The sequence below is a fragment of the Cololabis saira genome, chromosome 7 (genome assembly GCF_033807715.1).
Source record: "Cololabis saira isolate AMF1-May2022 chromosome 7, fColSai1.1, whole genome shotgun sequence".
NCBI classification, from domain to species: Eukaryota; Metazoa; Chordata; class Actinopteri; order Beloniformes; family Belonidae; genus Cololabis; species Cololabis saira.
In genome coordinates, this window is record NC_084593.1 from 10,380,102 (window position 1) to 10,401,252 (window position 21,151).

General features: G+C 40.0%; 1 protein-coding gene across 1 annotated transcript in view; it reads left to right on the plus strand.

The window, feature by feature from the left end:
- The window catches only part of fstl5 (follistatin-like 5), a 251,394-nt gene that overhangs the window by 222,097 nt on the left and 8,146 nt on the right, over positions 1-21,151 (plus strand). The window contains exons 11-15 of the mRNA XM_061724796.1: positions 1,806-1,832; positions 2,049-2,167; positions 10,923-11,072; positions 15,032-15,139; positions 16,891-17,015. Of these exons, the coding sequence (XP_061580780.1) occupies positions 1,806-1,832; positions 2,049-2,167; positions 10,923-11,072; positions 15,032-15,139; positions 16,891-17,015 (529 nt within the window). The remainder of the gene's footprint in view (positions 1-1,805; positions 1,833-2,048; positions 2,168-10,922; positions 11,073-15,031; positions 15,140-16,890; positions 17,016-21,151) is intronic.

Below are 21,151 nucleotides of genomic sequence, written 5' to 3' on the forward strand. Positions count from 1 at the left end.
TCAAAGCGTTATTTAGGTGCCATAAAAATGACATTAAGATCACTTGGTGTCTCATAGATTGACAGTGAAGTGTCACGTCTATCGTTGGTAGTGGTGTAAGAGGGATTGAGCAGGGGATTTGCCGAAACCTATTAATATTACATTCAAAGTGTTTCTGTGGTGCTTAAAATTAACCAAAAACAGGATGATTTTCTTTTTATGTTGTTGTTTTTTTTAATCTCCTGTGACGACTTGAACTCGGTTCGTCCTGTCACTCCACCGCCGGACACAAGGCACTGTTTGGCCCACGACGTAGAGCGGTGCGCTCCTGTAAACAACCTGAATTTGTGTAACCTTGCTGATGGGCAGGAACTGCAAAGTCAGAGCAGCTGGTGAGCGTGGCATCCCCGATGTTTGGAGCCCAGTGAAAACATAGTTATTACAGCCAGAGAGAGTGAACTCACTGCCTGCAGTGGCAGCCAGTTTGTTTTGTTGTATGAATGATGAAGTTGATATATGGACCCCTTGCATGTGCAGAGCAGCCATAGTCTCTCTGCCAAGTGATGAATAGCATCAATACTATGGGCTATTGGAAAAGGCCAAAGCAAACAAGATCTCATCTCACCTCCTTCTTTCCATTTTCTCCATTTTCCATTTTTTGCAGATCTCAAATAAATTGCATTGCTTTTCTTTGTTTTGCCCTTGCCATCCCTTTTCTCCCTTTTTTTTGTTCCTCCATCTATTGACCGGCTTCTTTTTTAGAACTTTTAATGAGGTAAAAGGTATGCAAGGGTGCGCAGGAAACACTTGACAAAGCACTTTTGAAAGATTAAGGCTGACTAACAGCACAGCGGTGTCTCGCTGGCTTTTGTCTCTCCTTTTTTTTTTCCTTTCTCTGTGCATATCCACTTGAGCAAGAGGCTGCGGGAATGAGCATTGCAATAGAGGCGAGATTAGAATCGGATGTGAATTGGGCCAGAGATTGGTTTGCACACTGAAAATGGAAGGAGAGAGAAGACTGTGGGGACAGATGAACAATGAGGGAAGGTCACAGTTAACGACTTGGAGGGAGAGGATAGTGGTGCTGCTAGTGGGCTGGAGGATAAAATTGAGTTGCAGGGTCTGCGCTCATATTTGCATGGAAAGTAACTATATAATGGCTGTAGATTCTCTTCACACCACATATCCTATTTAGGCATAAAATGGCGTCGGAGTATCCTGAGGCTGCTTTGAAAGCCAACTGTCAGTTCGTATTTTACGTCCCCCATTAAAGCACCCAGGGTGTTATGTGGCTTTCATCCCACATTTCACGTCATTAGTCACCTCTAAGTGAATTTAATGGGAAATTACCTGTTATAGGAGCCAAAACAGGTTCTGCCACGAAAGAAGCAGCACATTAATCCCGCCTAATGACTTATGGTAATCATTTGAGGCTGAAACCTGTGGACTGATCATGGGTGTCTAAGGCATCTTGGTCATAAAGCGCACGATGATGGATGATTATCTAATGTGTAAGGTTGTATTTGTTTCCTTTACTCCTCTGCATAGGTTTGCAGCATCCAAAACTGTCAGCGGTTCCACAGTACTCGTTGTTGACTGCACTCTATTTTCCAGTGTTTGGTATCAAATTATTTCCAAGCAGAGGACCCGATCGATCGTTTGTTGCAGTAGGTGTCAGAAAGACACTTTCCATAAAACTTTCATGTGGTCTGCTTTCCTCTTTGCCTCAGCAGGAGTTGGTGTTTTGGTCTTAGTTCTCACAGAGTGACCCTATTGATTCTTGCATTTATTTTCAACCATGCTTTCCTCTTTTTCTTTCCTCACAGTGGCAAACATTTTGTGGCGAGAAGAAGGTACGTCAGGGCCGCTTTTTCTCTGCTATAGCATTCATTAACCTGAGTTAATTGAATTTGTGTAATGGAGTTACTGAACTGTGATAAGGATTAAATGGTTTGCTACTATAATAATAGCAGATAAGCGTTGCCGACTTATTTCGGTTGTAAATGTTAACACTGCGCAGTGAGCTTTTTTTCCCCGTGTGTAACACGCCTGTTGTGGCTCTGCCGCAGGTCTTGGCATCGGAAACATGTTCTACGTGTTCTACGATGACGGGATTAAAGTCATTCAGCCGGTGGCATGTGAGATACAGCGACACATCAAGCCCAGTGAGAAGCTTCTGGGTCTGCAGGTGAGTGGGCAGGAAAGGGAATCCTTTTTTTTTCTGGTAAATCATATGAAGAGGAACATTGTACTCTGTGATCTCTGTGATCATTTTAATTGCTTTAATCAAACACAAACAACCACTGATATTGTCACCTCCCTGGTTTTAGCTCAACGGCGGACAACTTTTGACTTCAATAGTTTTGTGCACCATCCTTTCATCTGAGTAAATACGAGTCCTCGCAACCCAGGTCCTCAGTGGTTGTTTCTGCTCCTGCTTTCTCCTCTAGTTTTGAAATTTAATGACACAATAGTGTGGAGTGTCTAGTGTATTGTTGTGCTAAGTTTTACACTGAAAGGCTGAACAGATAAAGACCACCAGACTTGCAAGAAAGAGATTACCAAAAAAAAAAAAAAAACACTTGATGGTCCACCTACCGGAACAAAATGTACTTAAATTCAAATAACATGTCTCGTCACACGTTTTTGGCTTTTAGATGAATTTGTTTAACATGAGAATTAAATATGTTATATATTCACATGATTTTATTTGTATAGCACAAATTCACTACAAAACTCATATTAGGTCACATGAACAGAAAACAAATGAACAAGTTCCTTGCAAGTCCAGATTTAACCCATTTATAACCCAGTTCATTATAAGTGGATTCATATAATGTGAATTGATAAAGTGCAGCCTCACTAAGAGAACCAACTAATATCATTAAATCTTCTGTTTGTGTCAATCACCTTGTCCTGGACATGCGTGGGACCTCTGGAGACAGAGACACAGTCCTTGTAAATAGGGCTGGGCGATATATCGAGATTTTAATACAGTATATATCTATATATTTTCAAACGCAATATGGTATGAGACAATATCGTTTATATCGATTTTTTTTTTTTTTTTTTTTTTTAATGATTTTGATATAGCTTATTTTGTGACAAATTGACTTGAATGTTTTATTTGAGATTTGCACAAATTTTTTGTTATTTGCACAACTGTCAACCTCAGTTGAAAAGTCTGGCTGTTACTGTCTACATTGTATTAATTGCACAGTGTATTTTAATTTAATTGCAGGAAAGGGATATTTGTTTTATTTTATTCAAGAAGCATTTTTATTCTATATATGCAGGCAGTTTATTTTTATTTCATTTGTTTTATACATTTTGATATTGTGCAGACCTCTGTTAATTATGTGACATTTGGCACGAGGCATTGTATTAAAACTGACTGTTTTTTTAAGGATTTGCTTCAGAAAAAAATGAAGCTAACAGAGATGCTATGCTATAATGCTTTGGGGGAAACCCCAATTATGGCACAGAAAAAATATCGATATATATCAAGTATCGCCATTCAGCTAGAAAATATGGAGATATGACTTTTGGTCCATATCGCCCAGCCCTACTTGTAAATGCTTTCAGCTTTACGCATTTTAACACATTATGGGTTTATTGTACGATTATATAATATACAAAAGAAAAGAAAAAGAAAGACTGCTCCAAAAGAGAAGGTGCCTCTGAGCTCTGGCAGCTCGGAGCTTCTGTTATAGATGGGTTTGTAAAGAGGGCATCTTTATCCACTAAAAACAGCCGCGGTGCTTTCGCAGTGAACCCACCACACTTGATGTTTATTTATCTTCGTCAGTGTTTTGTTTAAATGCTAGAGCAATCTGCTCGGCTATCCTTCTTCCGAACAGGGATGTCCACGTGATGCTGCCGCAGATGTGCAATCATGTTGGAAGTCTTTCCGTGTGATCTGACAGGATGTATTTACGGTTTTCCTCGTGCTCGGGTCCTCAGATTTGTGAGGCGGTGGCACTTCCTCATATCGCTACATCTGCTTACCGCTCGTAGTTTGAAACTCGTGTGTGAAATTTCACACTGGATTTGTCAGCGTCCCCAGGCTTCGACGTACAGTGATTGACTATTTACTCCCGGCATGTCCTCGTCCCAGTGCGTTGACTCAGAGACACACACGAGCAGAAACCATTCAGAGGGAAATATAACACACTTAATCAAGTCATATGCAAAAGTTCAGTGTGTATTGAACCACGGATGTACAGCACTGAACAGTTTTACACTGAGAATCATGGCATCCTTGGGGCAAATGCTGATGTAGCTGATTTGTTACGATTTTATAAGAACTTTAGAAGTAAAGAAGAGATTAAATACAGGTCTAAGGTTCTACATACTGTTATAATTATGATGACTATAAAAGCCTGAGATGCTTATCAAATTGATGAACATAGTTGGATTATATCCAACATCAATTCCATCCATTCAGGAAAGAAAAACTCAAGCAGCATGGCTAGGCTATAGGACAGGGATATTCCACTGGCAGCCCGCGGGCCACTTGCGGCCCGCCAGGAGTTTTTATGTGGCCCCTGGTCATATTTCATACCTAGTTATTAATGTTTTTATTATATATTAAATCGTTTTATATATCGTTGCATTTAATGTTACTGAAGTGACGCCGCCCGCTGACCGGACCTCATCACCTCATCACCTCATCACTGGAAAAAACACAAATTTTCACCTGTTTCAAGTAGATTTTCACTTAAAATAAGTAGAAAAATCTGCCAGTGGAACGAGATTTTTTTTGCTTGTAATGAGAAGATAAATCTTGTCTCACTGGCAGATTTTTCTACTTATTTCAACGGAAAATTTACTTGAAACAGGTGAAAATGGCAAGTTATTTTTCTGGTGATGACTCTTGTTTTAAGTGTAATGAGATTTTTTGACTAAAAATAAGACATTTTAACTAGAAATAAGACGAATATTCCTGGTAAGATTTTGAGTTTTTGCAGTGTGAGCACAAATTTATTATATATACATAAATCTTCGTCTTTGAGTGCAAAATACATTTTGAAAACCCCCAAATTCTCCACCTGCGCGTTTCGTGCGCGAACGCAGTGCGTCCCTCTCCATACAGTCTTTTTTGCAGATATAGCCCCCTGCCTAGGGATGGGCGGTACGGACTAAAAAATTTATCACGATAATTTCTGGCATTTATCCCGATAATGATAAAAATGACGATAAAAAAAATACCAATACAAAAAGTGTCATCAAAGGGAATCTTTCTTTCTTTCTTTCTTTCTTTCTTTCTTTCTTTCTTTCTTTCTTTCTTTCTTTCTTTCTTTCTTTCTTTCTTTCTTTCTTTCTTTCTTTCTTTCTTTCTTTCTTTCTTTCTTTCCTCTTTCTTTCAGGCTCATTTCTTTCTTTCTTTCAGGCTAATTTCTTTCTTTCTTTCTTTCTTTCTTTCTTTCTTTCTTTCTTTCTTTCTTTCTTTCTTTCTTTCAGGCTCATTTCTTTCTTTCTTTCTTTCAGGCTAATTTTTTTCTTTCTGTCTTTTTTTCTCATTTCCTCAATTTATCGTTTTTATCGTGAGATGACAAATTCTTACCGTGGGGAATTTTTATGACGGTTTATCGTGAACGGTAAAATATCGCCCATTCCTACCCCTGCCTAATCTAGTTGAATACCCCTGCTATAGGAGATGCATTGATGGGTCTAGAGGAAGTTGACGCAAAAGGGAGAAGGATGTCATGAATTTTCACTCTAATAGACACCATCTTATTTGTGAAGAAGCTGTGAAGAAAGTTCATCCCCGTGAGAGGTAGAGGAGCGCATGGCTCAACGGAGCTATGACTCAACCTGGATACAGTGTTGAAACCCAGCGTTGTCGTTATCTTGTTCACAATGAATTATAAACAGCTCCAGCTTTGTGAAGAACTCACTTATACTTACCTTTTCCAGACTGAGAGCGAGACTTTCATCTTAGTAGAATGTAGGTTTCTCAGTCCAGTTTAAAGTACAGCTGCTGTGATTTAACCATAAGGCAGCGTTTCTCTGACGGACGACCACCCAGACATCGTCAAGTGTTTTACACATGAAGGCAATCTCAAGAAGACCATCAACCTGTGAGCGTGTCAGGCCCAGGCGGCTGACCCCCCACTTCATAGATACTGTATGTTGCAACAAAGAAAACAGCAAAAGAACCAGCTGCAGTGTTCAGGCCTACAATGAAACTTCCATCAATCCATTTTCTGTCCTCGTTTTATCCTTTGCAGGGTCACGGGGGTCAGCTGGAACCTATCCCAGCTCATTACAGGCGCACAATGAAACTTCCCCTCAGATACTGTGAAGTTGATGTGATTTTCTTTTTTTTCTTTAAAAAAAATGGTCAAATAACTTAGTTTTTCACTCTGTGTGCCAGATGTGAATAATAATAATAACAATGGTAATAAAGAAGAGACTAAGTATGTTGATATATAATAAGAGAAAAGCCAATTGAGCCTAACAGAAGGCAACGTCATTTTAATGTCTACATGCACCATAAATACTGTAATGACCATATCTGTACAAGTAAATCGTAGAGATATAGGGTAGAATAAATGGCAGCAGCAGCAGCTATTTGGCTGTTAAAGTCGCCACAGTGTTTACCATTAAATTATAATTTTATTTTCAACAGGGGAAAAAGCAGAAAAATGATGCGCTATAGCGTGTCACTTATTTTTCCTATTTTAACTTATAAATATATGTACTCCGCCTGTTCAGTACTGATTTGCAGAAACCATATGCCCAGTGGACACCGTGGCCGGCGTTAAACCAGACTGATTAATTCAGTTTAGACTATTCACGAGCAGAGCGGGTTTAGCCTTTCAGCAGAGCTTTTACGCACCGCATTCCCCCTAAATCACGTTTGTCAACCAAACTCCCAAGTAGAAAAACATTGAGAGAGGCAACAATCTGATAGGTACCTGTTAGATTTACACGTGTTTTCTAATAGACCTTTTCCTCTGAGTCCCCTCTCATCCAGGAGCCCCGTCCTGATTGGACGCTGTTTATGCATAAAGCAAAATCATGAATGCACAACAATCAGCCAAATGTTCCTCTGAGAGGTGTGCTTGTATTAGGACATCAATCACGGCGAGTGCAGCGATGCCAGCCCCGATGCAGGCTCGGCGGATTGCGGTGTGAACACAAGGCTGTTCCCAAAACGCTGCTCATGTTTTCTCAACCATAGAAGAGCATTGATTGATGTGTATATGGTAATCATACAAGCCATCCATTATCGGATCCCACCATATAGATGAGATATAATCTGCATTGAGGAAAACACTATTGATGTTCAATTTGCGGCGAGTCCAGGAAACGTTTCCGTCCTCAGCAACACCTGACAATTTGAGAAGCTGTCTCACCAGTTTATGCCCGCTGTCACAGCTTTGTTTCAAGTGCTGCTTGGGTTTTCAGTGTCTTGCTTTCATTACATAAAGGTACTTACTTAAAAAGGGTATTTTGAGATGATATTATCAATAGATCACTTTTATTCCACAAATCTAAATGTCTTCCAACAGCTCGTTTGCATTATTTCATATTTTTCATTTGTCAGGAGAATTTTCCCAGTGATGCAGCCAACAGCACTCAGAGCTTTGTTTTTTCTTTTTTCTTCAGTTATGAGATTGTTTCAGGCCTTTTGCATTTACAATAGAATATACTTTAAGGTCCAGGACAAGTTAAGACGAGACAAATTAAGTCTGAAGTGCATCAGCACTGCTGCCTTAACAGAGCACAAGACTTTAGATTTTAAAGTATAACCACCATTGAACAATCTGACTAATGCTTTCATAGGTGTCTTTTGAATACTTTTTTAACCAAATCAAATGTACTGTCCTCATTTATTCTGCAGCTGGTAGTGTTTGCTGACTTCTAAAATGATTAAAATTTGCATGAATCTGAGCTTGAAGTTTTTGTCTACAGACGCTGACAACCTGACGTGTGACCTCCTAAAGGAAAAAGAAAGAAGAAAGAAAAATGTCACTTGAGAAAGACATAAAAGCAGAAGTTAACCAATCAGCAATGTTCAGCGCTGTGAGCTCCACCCCAAATGTTGAGGGGAATCTCAAAAGTAGAATTGTTCTCCTCAACCTTCGTTTAGCTCCTGGTTCCTGTGGTTAAAGTGAAGGGATCCATGGAAAAGCCCACCTGAAACATCCTGGTTTCTGTTATGGCGCTTTTCCACTAGTACTTACTCAGCCCGACTCGGCTCGTCACGCCTCTACCCGTTTTGTCCCCGTTTGTTTTCCCACAGCCATGTGAGAAGTGGGCGGGTTGTGGTGAAGCTGCTGTGACGTACTCGATTGCGCTACCGCTTTGTTCATGTCGGCGCTGATCAGAAAATCAGCTGGAGCCGCGAGCGGCTGAGAGTAAAACAGCCCGTCTACATCCCTTTTTAATTCTCTCGTCAGCCCCAGGTTTATGAACATCTGCACCTCAGAGTTGGATCATCAAACAGACGTTTTGCGCTTTATAATAAAATCGCCGCGAGTCGCTCTCGCGCTGACTCCCGCTTCCTGATTCAAACGTCTGACAGCCCCGCCCCCCGACCAATCAGTGGCGTGGAGGGTGATGACGTCAGAAATAGTCCCGGCTCAGCCCGGTTAGAACCTCGACAGAATGGTTACAGAAAAAGTATCTGCTTGGCACGGCTCTACCCGTCTTGGCCCGTAGTGGAAAAGATAAGATAAGATAATCCTTTAAAAGTCCCACAGAGGGAAAATTTGCAACAACAAAAAAAAGACGGGGGCGTGGCGGGTAGAAGCGAGCTGAGTAGATACTAGTGGAAAAGGGCCATTAGAGGATGCTGCAGTGGAAATGCATCTGTTGTTGTGAACTGTCATGAGTGGCATCCTGGCTCTGCAGGGATTGACACATGTATGCAGCGTAACAAATCTGTTTAAAGTACTAAAAACTTGTTGTTTTTCTTAAAAAGTGCAGGCCGACTATTTTTTTTCTTTTTAAAGCAGCCTCTTTGCTTTTGAGATTCCATGAGTCAAGAAGCTTTATTTCTTACTGAGTTAGCTACGATTTGGGACGACTGCACAGTCTGCTGAATTATGTTCAAACCATCACAGTTTGGATTGAGGCCTTGGAGAGAGTAGAAAAGACTGTGCTGCTTCTTTGACTTTTAAAAGTTCTCTTCTACACTTGATGCTGCTGCTTCAGTGTTTTGGGAGTTTTCTCCACAGGCGTAATATACTAACAAAACAAATCATCCGATGACTTAACTGCAGAACACAGAACAAACAACTCTTTAAATGATGTCTGCATTCACCAACATAAGGAAGAAAATCCTTAAAGTTAAATATCTCTGCGTTCGAGATGCCTCACTGTGTTGTTTCTTGCATGAATTCAGAGATGGATAATGTCATATGCAAGATTTTAGAGGCTCCAAGAAAAATATATTGTTTCTTTTGTCAGGAGGGTTTAGCCATTTCCACAATAAATGGAAGAGTATAGTTCTCACGTCTTTAGAGGCTGTCACTTACTATTTAAACTGCATACATGCAGTGCACCTAAATGCATAGTGACATAAGCAACACGGAAAAACAGAGGATCACAGCCGCCTCCATTCACACCCTCAGCCAGGCATCAGATGTTCGATTTCTCACCTCTTAAAGGTGCAATTGCAGAAGATATTTACAGCACCAACTGACCACGATGCGGGTTTGAAGGGGTGATGCAGGGTTCATGTTCAATGACTCAACAAGTCAGTAATCCCCGAACTTAAAACTAATTCCTCCAATTTGCTTTGGTTCAGAATCCGTGAAGTGCAGTGCTACATTTAGGCCACTGTAATTTATAAGAATAGATATTGTGTTATGAAGCCGAAGAAATCAAAGCACTGACATTTCTTTAGAGCTTTCTATCTCTCAGCTTGACGGTTTGGTTCAAATAAAATCCCCTATAATGGAAAAAACATTCAGAGAGCAACTTGATTGGAGGCCTGTAGAATAGTTAAAGGGGACCTATTATGAAAAACACATTTTCTCTTGCTTTAACATATATAAAGTGGTCTCCCCTCAACCTGCCAACTCAGAGAAGGAGGAAAGCAACCAAATTCTGCAGTGTCTGTACAGCCGCCCGGATGAGCCGTCCAGTGTGATGTGGATCTACGAGCCGTTCGGATTCTGCTCCCTTTCGTTACGTAACCAAAATGCAATTTACATAGGTTGGCCTCCGATGCGCCATTCTTTCGTAGCGGTGTATCGCGTCATTCAGGCAGCCAATCAGCACAGTTCCTCATTATCATAGCCTCGCCCACTCAGAATCCTGCATAGATAATGAGGTTAGAGAATGGGATGCTAAAGACATGGCTCAGAGGCTGAATTTCTAATTTACTTAGCAAAAACAATCAAAAGCTTGTTTTTAAGACATTCAAGGCCTGTCTAAAATAGACATTAGATGCCATAATAGGTCCCCTTTAAGATTAATTCTGTCCCTGTTCTTTTGCTCACATCTTTAAAGTAATGTTTAGCAAAGTGTATATATTACAAAATGTACTTGCCTTGTACATACGAGACTAAGAGTTCAGTGTGGTCGACCTTCATTCATCCAGTCTGTGCCAACAGCCACATCATTGGTCTTACTGTTTTTGGATTACACGACTGGGCACGGCCTAGTTTCAGAGGGATGGAGAGGGGGGCGAAGACGGGGCAAAGAGGGGGTAAGCTCCAGAGACAGAAGGATGGGGAGGTTTCTGTTGACTAGGAAGGCTAAAGCTGCCAGAACTGGAAGGTGAGCAGCCACAGATCCCCTGCAGGCTTTGTCCTGTGAACTAATGGAAGTGATTATGAAGGTTTTTCAGGCGCCTGCGAAGCTCAATTAACTAAGTTGCCAAGATAATGTTCGTCTCCTCGGCATAGGTGATAAGATGTGAAATAGTAATATTAAAAACAAGCGGTTCACTGCAAATCTTTGCTTGCTTTTGTTTTTTGCAGGAAGAAGTCTGCCCCATGTCACCGGGAGAAACAGTGCAGAGGTGTGTGTGGTCATCAGCAGTCAACATCAAGGACAAGTTTATTTATGTGACACAGCCAACCTTGGATCGAGTGCTCATAGTTGACATCCAGTCTCAGAAGGCTGTCCAGGTAATTTCCAAGCTAAATCTAAAAAAAACAAGTTCATGTCAGTTTTGGCAGCAGGACTGAAAGGTGTGATAATATCGTCACACACCTATACGCTGCAAGACAAACAATGTGTCCCGTTTGCACCTTTGAGAAAGTGTAAAGTACTTTTTTTTTCACAGAAAGCTGCCTCCATCTGTGCAATCAAACCTCAAGGCTTCTCTCCTGCTTGTTGATTAAAAGCAACGATTCACAAAAGCCTGTGATTCATCGTTGCAGCAGACGGTTATTTTCATGTATTGATTTTGCTGAGTGAAGGACACACTTCCTCACTAATATCATCCCTACCTTTGACCAAGAATTTAATAAAAATAGATCATCCTTCATCAGGAAGCGCTTGAGAGCTTTGGACTATTGAACTCAACTTTAACCCGTGTTGGTGGAACTTTATCGGTTCTTTGTCCAGACATAGTGTAGTAGCTTGGCTCAGACTTGAAACACTTTAAGTATAATTATAGAATCATTAAAAACACGGGCTCTGTGCCACAGTCACTCCACAAATAGTCTAGGTTAAGATAAGGGTTTATTCTGAATCTGCCCTGTAGTTGCTTATGAACAGGTGTATGATATGAAATATTAGCAATATCTGCCAGTTAATAATAATACAGAATAATACAGCTGAAAGAAAATTATTATTTATTTGACCTTGCCACGTTTCCTGTTCATGTTTATTCTTAAATTCTTTTCGAACAGTTGGGTATATATTTTTGCAAAATAATGGACTCGGTTAATTCATGTGTGGTTATTTGTCTCATAAACCACATTATTTATATTTCAAATATGTCCTTATACAGGAACAACAAACAGGAAAAGATGTTAAAACTATCCTTTGTGACAGACGGCTATGAGCATTTCCATGACTTTTACCATAATTAGATCTGTAGATGTCGCTGCAAAAGTTAAGAGTTTTGTCCTTGCTGGTAATTCAGGATCTTTGAAGACACTTACAGGGTTGTGATGGTGGGAGAAGCCACAAACCTTCTGCATCCCACTTCAGTTGAACACAATTTGGCCTTCCAAGTAGATTACTTTTGTTTCCGGTGCTGGTTCTGCATAGAACAGATTTTTATGTTTGCAAGATTCTTCAACACAGTCCTTCGATGAGACTGTAAGCTCCAGGATGTAGGCTGCCTTTAGTGCCGTGGACCAAAGGGATGTGGACATTTTTAAACGTAGACTAAAAACTCATCTCTTTGGTCTGGCTTTTATGTAGCATCACATTTTATAGTTTTAGTTTTATTACGTTTAAATTTTTTTTTTTTTTTTAAAGGTATCTGTTTTATTTATTTATCTATCTCTTATAATGTTTTTATTATTTTTATTGTTGTGGACTGATTTTTTTTTTTTTTAGCCTTAATCCTTGAACCTTTATCTTTTTATAAATTTTATAAATTTTATATTGTATGTCAGGGTGCATTGGTCTCCCAGTTTTTATCTTTTTGGTCTCCCAGTTTTTATTTGTTTATTATGCTTATTTTTCAATCAAAAATGTCAAAGCACCTTGTATTTCATGTACTTGGACGAAAGGTGCTATATAAATAAAATTTGATTGATTGATTGATTGATGTCTAACTTGAGGATATGAAGGACATTTCAATGCTTGTGGTGGCACTCTTGGGCTAAGTCAAGGCATCCTGCACATGTGCTTTTCTTTATATGATCATTTAAACAAACTGGCAAGAGTGAATGAACGTGCACTGATTGGGATGGCAATCCCTTTTAGAGTAAAAGGGCTCCTCAATGACGTTAGTTTTTAATTTCAACCTCAGTCAAGTCAATTAACTGCTACAGTCCTTTGAAGTGCAAATGCACACTAAATTACATACTCGCCACAAATTATTGTCTAGACTTGTTTGTTTATTTTTATTTTTTTCTGATCTGAATAGCTTGTATTTGTTCCCTTTGGGAGTCAACCAGACTCGGGGATGAAAGGTGAGCGCTCTGCATTAGTGCTTCTCTAATTCACCCAAGTGGTTTCTGGGGAATGGATCCAATGTCTCAGTCAAGTCCATTCAGAGGAATTTTTGCAGTTTATCCTAAACAAATCAGACCGAAATGAAGTCAGCCATATGAGTTGCTGTGCAGCTGATGGGTTTGATGAATATTTCATACGCTGTGCTCCTCACCCCATTGTCGTGGTGTTGCTACGGGTACGCTCAGACCTCTCAGCCTACCGTAGCTTATTACAAATCAGGTAACTCTGATCATTTACTTGTAGGAATCTTATCACACGAAGGGATCTAAAGGAATTCAGGACCGGTGAGGTGATATCAAACAGCAAATAATCGGTGTTTGAGTTGATTATTTAACAAGTGTGAAAGCTTGACAACGCATCAGCCCTGCTCCATTCCTTCAGACAGCGGCTTTTCCAGCTTCAAGATTAGCTGTCTCACTTCTTCCTGACTGCTGCCCTGACCTGTTTCATACTAACAGCAACTGTCAAGACCTGCACTTAACCTTCCCATTGAAGTGGTGACCGCGTAACCCTGAAATTCACCTTTTCATGGATACTGTCACCCAGCAACCCCTCACGGATACCGCGGCATGTTAACTCCTGCAGTTTTGATCACCGCAGGAGCAATGTTATGAGAAGCAGTGCCTCCAACACTCTGCCAGATCTCAACACCTCAGGGGATGTTATTTTTACAGGGCTCGCTCGGGAAATGGCGTAGGTTCCTAGATGACGACATTCAGTGCAGTTCTAGTGTGGAGCGTTGAGTTAAATCTTGGGCGTCGGTGGGGTTTTGGGTGCGGAGGGAGAATCCTGGGTGGCTCAGATCCCTGCAGATGCTCCTGACACTGTGATAACTGTTTACAGCTCACAGGCCTCTCAGGGACCTGTCAGTAAACAGGCTGGTGTCCCAAAGTCTGTCACAAGCTCATTATTCAGCTGCCTGGAGGTTTAGCTTCATTGCATTATATTACCAGTTGTTAATTAACCACCTGAACCTGTCGCTCAACGGAGGCTCGATTCTGGTTTGTTGTGTACCAGATTTTTTTGTTTTTAGAGTGAATTGTTATTTACGTGCATGGCAGCATTTTCACATTTGTAGCAATTAAATTTTCTGCCAGCACTTTTTCACGAACAAATTGAACTGTGCATGTTTTAGCAATGTAATTGCAACTTGCACGCAGACAACTGTCAGAGGAAGCTGCAGCGTGCATGTTTTATCTCTGACCGATCAACTGACGCTACCTGAGCATATTGGCCGAGGAACGTGATAATGTTCCACGTTCGGAGAGAAGCTGTTCGTCAAGATGGCTGCATGTTCTGAGATTAGTTCGGATTCAGCAGATACTGTCATTCTGTTTGCAGTAACGCCCTTAGGAGTGGTTTACCTCCTCAATGACAGAGTAGCTTTTCTATCACGGGGAACAATACTATTCAGGCTCCAGAGCAAAACAAATAACTTAAAAAAAAAAGGGTTGTGGGAATACAGAGCTGCAAAGACTCTTTACAAGGGGTTGATTGTTTTATCTTACCACTGCACTCTTCTCTATTTCTTTGGAGCTACCCATCTATCTGCACTCAGGTGGCCACGGTGCATGCCGAGCCCTCCTCTGCGACATGTGACTCATCTGTCATCCCGATTCTGAATTCTGCCACCAGGTGTCAAAAGAACTGATAAAAGACTCCAAGGAATTACTTTTCAATACTTTCAGCAGAAAGCATCTCAACATTAAGCCTCCCGCATTTGAAAGAGAACAAAAAAACACACCTCCAGTCTTCCTCGTTAAAGAAGGACTTGCTCCTACCGACCACTAAGCATTAGTGCTCGCGGAAACGTTCTCTTTCAAAGCATTATTACTAAACATCAAAAGAGATCTCTTCAAAAGAAAAGTCCGGATTGCTAGAAACTCTCTTCCTGCCTCCCCGCTGTCTTTAAAGGCTCAGTGTGGTTTTCTTGTGTGTCCTCTTGCAGACTGTCAGCACTGATCCCTATCCAGTGAAGCTCCATTATGACAAATCACATGACCAGGTGTGGCTGCTCAGCTGGGGAGACATGGAGAAGAACTTCCCCACCCTGCAGGTGAGCCACTTGATCCTTTAGTGTTACATTTGTCCAGTTATGAAAGTGTTCCAGGCACAGAATGAGATGTAAAGGCGCAAAGAAGATCCAAGCGGAGCCACCTGGGTGTATCCTTTTGATGTCTGGTTAAAATGGCCATTTTTTTCTCGATTAAGGAAGTGTCAGAAAGATATGCAGCAGCAGAAAGTCTCCATTTCCATAGGAAACCATGTATTTTGTTCTAAAGAACTTTTATTCATGCAAAACTCAAGAAATTAAAAACAAAAACAAAACTTTCATGGAAGAAGTATAACACCTATACATTGACATTTTACTTGAATGAGGGGCCTAAAGTGTGGTTATAGTTAATTTCCTATCACTGAACCCTTTCAGGCCCACATCAGATGATTGTAAATCTTCCTCATATCAAAGTAAATTACATGGAAAATACCGTGTGAGAAATATAATTTGGGTATTTCTCTCAATAAAGTAATTTTAGAAAGCGATACAAACTTTTGCTGCTTTTTTTTTTCCCTTCTCTTTTTTTTATTTGGCAGTTTTGATTGATTTTGTTTTCATTGCATCTCCCACAGAGGAATCCTGCATTAATACCTGATTAAATGTTAATTCTTCCTAAGATTCTCACTTTCCATTTTTCTAATGTGGCAAGGGTGCATTAATCACTCAGCTCTGTTGACGTGATTGTCTTGCTTACCTAATTAATAGCCACTTAAATTCAAATATGTTTGGATTGTGTGAAGCAACTCGGCGGCTTTGAAATCCCATCAATATCCCAGGAACATCTATATTAGCTAATAAATTGTGTCATAGTAATCTCAAGCATCCCTTGTATCAATATTTATTTCCGTTAATGTGGTTTGTGTATAGAAACACAAATGAATTCTTATATAAAACATCAACAGCATCCCAAGTGCTAGACTGTGCTTGTGTTGACGGTTTTACTTGTGGATTTTTATTCATAATTTATAAATAGGTGTAAAGCTGTTGATGTGAAATATCGACATGTCTGGAAACGGTGACAGTAAATACTTTTATTTTGAAGTGAGGAAGTGTTGTGGTACTAACCTGTCAGAAAAAACCATAAAGATAATGAATTATATTTGACTGCTTTGTTAATGTAAAAAAAAAAATAATAATAAAATGAATCAGAATGAAAATAATGAATCAGCAGATAAAAATGTTAAGCTGGCGGGACATCCATCTAGCCGTATTGTTTGAGGCTTCAGCTGAACACCGGCACAAAAGGTTGACAGGAAATGCTGTAAATGCAAGTAACAAATATGCGAGGCGGCATTTCCATTTGTTTTCTCTAGGAGTCATTTGTATTCAGCTGTTAAGTGTTTTGTGGCTTTACTGGAACATTTTGCTCTTTATTGCCAGCAGAGACATTCATAATGCAGGGTTCAGTCTGTGGTTATTTGTTTTGTACATTGTGGCATAATCACAGCAAACTCTTCCCACAGAAAACCAAAATGTCTGCGTGCCTTCATGCATGCACAAGTATGCAGACACCACGGAGGGCTGCACACATCATCGCCTCCTACTCACAAGCTCCAATATCTCAGCAGTAAGAGGCGGAGATGAAGGGTTTTTATCAGTATAATGACAAACAACGTGTCAGTTTTTATAGCATTATTCCCTTTTTGGATGTTAGCGATGATCTGGACTTAAATGAAGAGCAACTGGCAACAGTGTGTGTGTTCATCAAGGTCATGTTAACACCCACCTGCTTCTGTGACGGCGTCCACCAGGTGATCAATCAGGCCAGCGGAAGAGTCTCCCACCACACAGTTCACACGCAACCGGTCGGCAGGCGCTTCGACAGGGTGGACGACTTCTTCATCCCCGCCTCCAGCCTCATCATTAACCACATCAGGTACATGCGGCGAGATGCAGCGGTAATTTGATACACAAATTGGATTCAGCCTTTTGGCATTTTATTTACTGTTATGAAAAAGGTGAAAAAAAACACCTTTACTCTAAGTGAGACTGAATATTTGGGGGAACATATTCAGTCTCGTCTGAATATTTACGGAATCTGAACATCGAGTTTGCAGCCACTACAAGGATAGCAGAGAGCCAGAGGAAGGTTTATATTTCAAAGAAAGGAACAAAAAAAAAAAGGAAGGGCAAAGCATCGACTGAACAAAGGAGTTTTTTACAGGAAGTTCTGGAGTCCGTCCAGAGTGGACCTGAATTCAGTAGTCAGTCAGACCGGATGAGGTGTTTCAGATCTCTATATTGTGCTGAGACAGAACGATTCTGCCAGAAAGGTTGAGGGAAAAAAACTAACAGAACAAATCTCTGATCAAAATGTGTGCCAGTTTCTAAGAAACTACAACAAAAAAAAGCCTCCAAGATTTCTTCAACCAAGTACGAAGTGAAAGGTTTGACTACAACAACTCCTTACTATAAACATGTAAAAGACTGTTTCAAATTAGCCGTTACATACCTTTGCTTTGTCATTTCTGTTTAATACGCCACTTTCAACAAAATAGTTTCTACCTGTAAATCTCTCTCTCACTCTCACACACTCACACACACACACACACACACAAACACACACACACACACTCAGTTCAAGAAAGGATACCTGGAGTTCAGGCACCGTGGAGTAGTGAGGAAGAGGGATAATGAGCTTCCGCTACAGTGTGTGTCCAGAGATGCGATGATGGATGAAGTTGTCGACTTCTCTTCAGGGATTAACACTGTGGCAGCCTTTGGTGTTATAGCAGGTTCCTCCACGTCTTTTGTGGTCATTATGCAAACCCTCTGTCTGAGTGCGCACATGCCTTGGATTCCTCCAACTCTGTAGGTGATGGAGCTGCAGAGATGGCCAGTTTGGGCTTCAGGAATCGCTCCAGCATCCCCTGCACTCCCTTCTATTAGGTCACCGCATAAATCAGCTGCTTATGTGCAGGCGGATGCATTAGTTTTTGTTTCCCTCTGAGCATAAGCTTTTTCTATAGTATTACGACTTAAATAATGAACCAATTACTCGACTATGAAGACAGCTTGGATTGTGAGAGCATCTTGAGAGGCTAGTGTGTGTGTGTGTGTGTGTGAGAAGCAGCGCTAGCATCCAGATGCTCTATGACATTGACAGCGTTGTTTGCACAGCTTGTTTTACAGCTGTGAGATGCAACAATAGCTGTGTGTCTGGTTTAATTGATCCTTGTATATGAGGGCAACATTGGGTTAGTTATCTCATGTTAAAAGCGTGTCTGTCTGTCCACCGCAGTGATTTAGAGACGTATCAGGACAGAGTTTGATTGATGGGTACATTTTTTCTGGATTTGGGCCAGTCTGGGATCAGAGCTCCACGGTGTTTTACCTTCATCTTGAAATGCTCACGAGCGATTTGGCTTTTTCCAGCATACAAATGCTTAAGTATGAAACTGACGAAGACGTCTAATCTAAAATTACATTTATTGAACTGATCCTGTCTCTCAAGTCTGATGAGGTTATGGCTTCACACCCAGCAAAAGTTGTAGATTTCAAAATCCACCTTGGGATATTTATTAATCGAAACTGGGTTGTTTTTTTTTTTTAACCCAACCATATACACCAACTGATAATGCATATTGATAGATTCATTATTAATCCCAATATTTTAATACATTTACTGTACATAACTGATCATTTTTAGATTCAGCACAGGGAAACTAAAGAGATCTTTAAGCTCATGAGTTTTTTATTCCTCCTGTTCTGCAGTTTCCTGGTAGGATGCAAGATCAGAACCTGTTGAGACACATGAGGTGGTGTTCAGTGATGTTTATTACTTTTATCAATACCCACAGGGTTGTGTTGTGAAACATCCAGAATACTAACTGTAAAGGTTGATTTAAACCAACAAACAAACAAATCCATAACTGACTGAGGACATTTTCTTTTGACAATGTTAGAAATGATATTGGGAAAGACAACAGTGTCCTCTGAAATATGAAATGCACCAGACAGAATTCTTTGGTGTTTGGTTTGATGCAGATTTAAAAACAAAAACAAAAGAAAGAAATACATGATCACAAAGAGGAACGCCTGACTCACCTGATCCGTGCTGCTCTAGTTCATTACCAGAAGAAGCAGCTGCAGTTTCCACGTGTCGTGTCATGAGCGGCTGCCACATCCCGGCTGATTGTGGACAAAGAGAAGCTGCTTCCAAACACTTGGCTAATGTCACGGAGGGTTGGGGGCGCGCAGGAGGTCTGGCGGATCTCAGGCCGTTAATGGTCTCCCGGAGAGGAGGAGACGTCCCTGTGTGTGTGTGTGTGTGTGTGTGTGTGTGTGTGTGTGTGTGTGTGTGTGTGTGTGTGTGTGTGTGTGTGTGTGTGTGTGTGTGTGTGTGTGTGTGTGTGTGTGTGTGTGTGTGTGTGCGTGTGCGTGTGTGTGTGTTAATAGCACAGCTGTAATTGGATCCAGTGAGACCTGCAGGGAGGGCAGCTTGTCTGTCTGCTCCGATGTTTTTCTACAAGATTGTTGGTCTTTTTTACACCCCAAGATTATGATCTTGATTCAATAAGAACAAGGCGCATTATATATTCAGTTTACACCAGTATTTGGCAAGTTTACTGCAACTATTATTTCTTACATCTTGCTGAAAGCAGTATTTAGTTGTCTTTAACTTGCTGCGCCAGCAAATAGAAATGTTCCCTTTAAACGTCTCATTTGCTTAATTCAAATAAATGTCTAGTTTCTCCCTAAGACCAAAAGATGTTTAGAAGTGGTACAGTAAGTTTTTGATTTTGATTTGATATCTTTTATTTCAAACATAAGCACAAAAAAATAAAACAGCAGAACGATAAATCAATAACATAAAAAAGAACAATAATAATCACTGAATAATAAATGTACCGTCGTAAGCACAGTAGACGAGAATTAATAAATATAATAGCATGTTATGCTCGAAAAAGAGTAGGAAGAAGTAAAGAACTTATGAACTCCTACCCATTGAACTCAATACTATTTTTTTCAGTTGGGCCCGCGTTATTAAATATGAGGGAAAAGAAAAAACTTGACATAGTTAAAGGTTGCACAAATTAATAGTAAGAATTTTATAAATATGTGGTATACCCGAGTATTAATCATCTGGGTTATTTACCCTAATTCCCTGTATTCATCTACTGTATGCGTGAAAGCAGACATTATTTACATTATTTACAAACATTCTTACTCAGAGATATTTCTACACACATTAAAGCATACATATATACACATGTACTTGTTTCTGTTCATATATGTATAGATATGCACGTTTCCACATACATACATGTATATACACATACACATATATATATATATATATATATATATATATATATATATATATATATATATATATATATATATATATATATATATATATATATATATAAAACCACAACCATACAAGTCCAGTAAGTGATGAGATTTGTGTTGAATGACTTACTGATCAGGGCTGTACTGAAAAAATAACAAATCAATTGTTTATCTCTCTTTATCTTAATACCATTTAATGAAAAAAAGCTCAAACTATGGATGTGATAAATGCTAACTTGGTTGTTACTTAAATACCCCGGCTGTGAGAAAGGTCACCATAAGGATTTAACTAGTAAATAGAAAAGAGTTCTGCAGTAATTAAGGTTTCTTTTACCCAGTATCAACATATTAAAGCTCAAGTGACGGACTGAGTAGCTACTCATTTGTTGAAAAGGTCATGTTGGAAGGCGTCCTGTGGTTGTGGAAAGAGTCTTGATTAATTGTGATTGGACACCACTTCAATTTGGTTATATCTACTTTATGAAAATCAGCAGTACAACTTCGTTGTTCAGCTACATAGTTAAAATACATTTCCACGTGCACTTTTCTGAAGAAAAATACATTTATCGGAGCAGTTGATAAAGAAAACCACATTTCATCGAGGTTGTGGAGCATAGACATTTGACTCTGGAACAATGGACCAAAGATGATGAAAGTGATGGAAATGATGTACCCATCTTCCCAGTTGCCAGTTTTGAAGCCCCGCGGGGCAGCGAT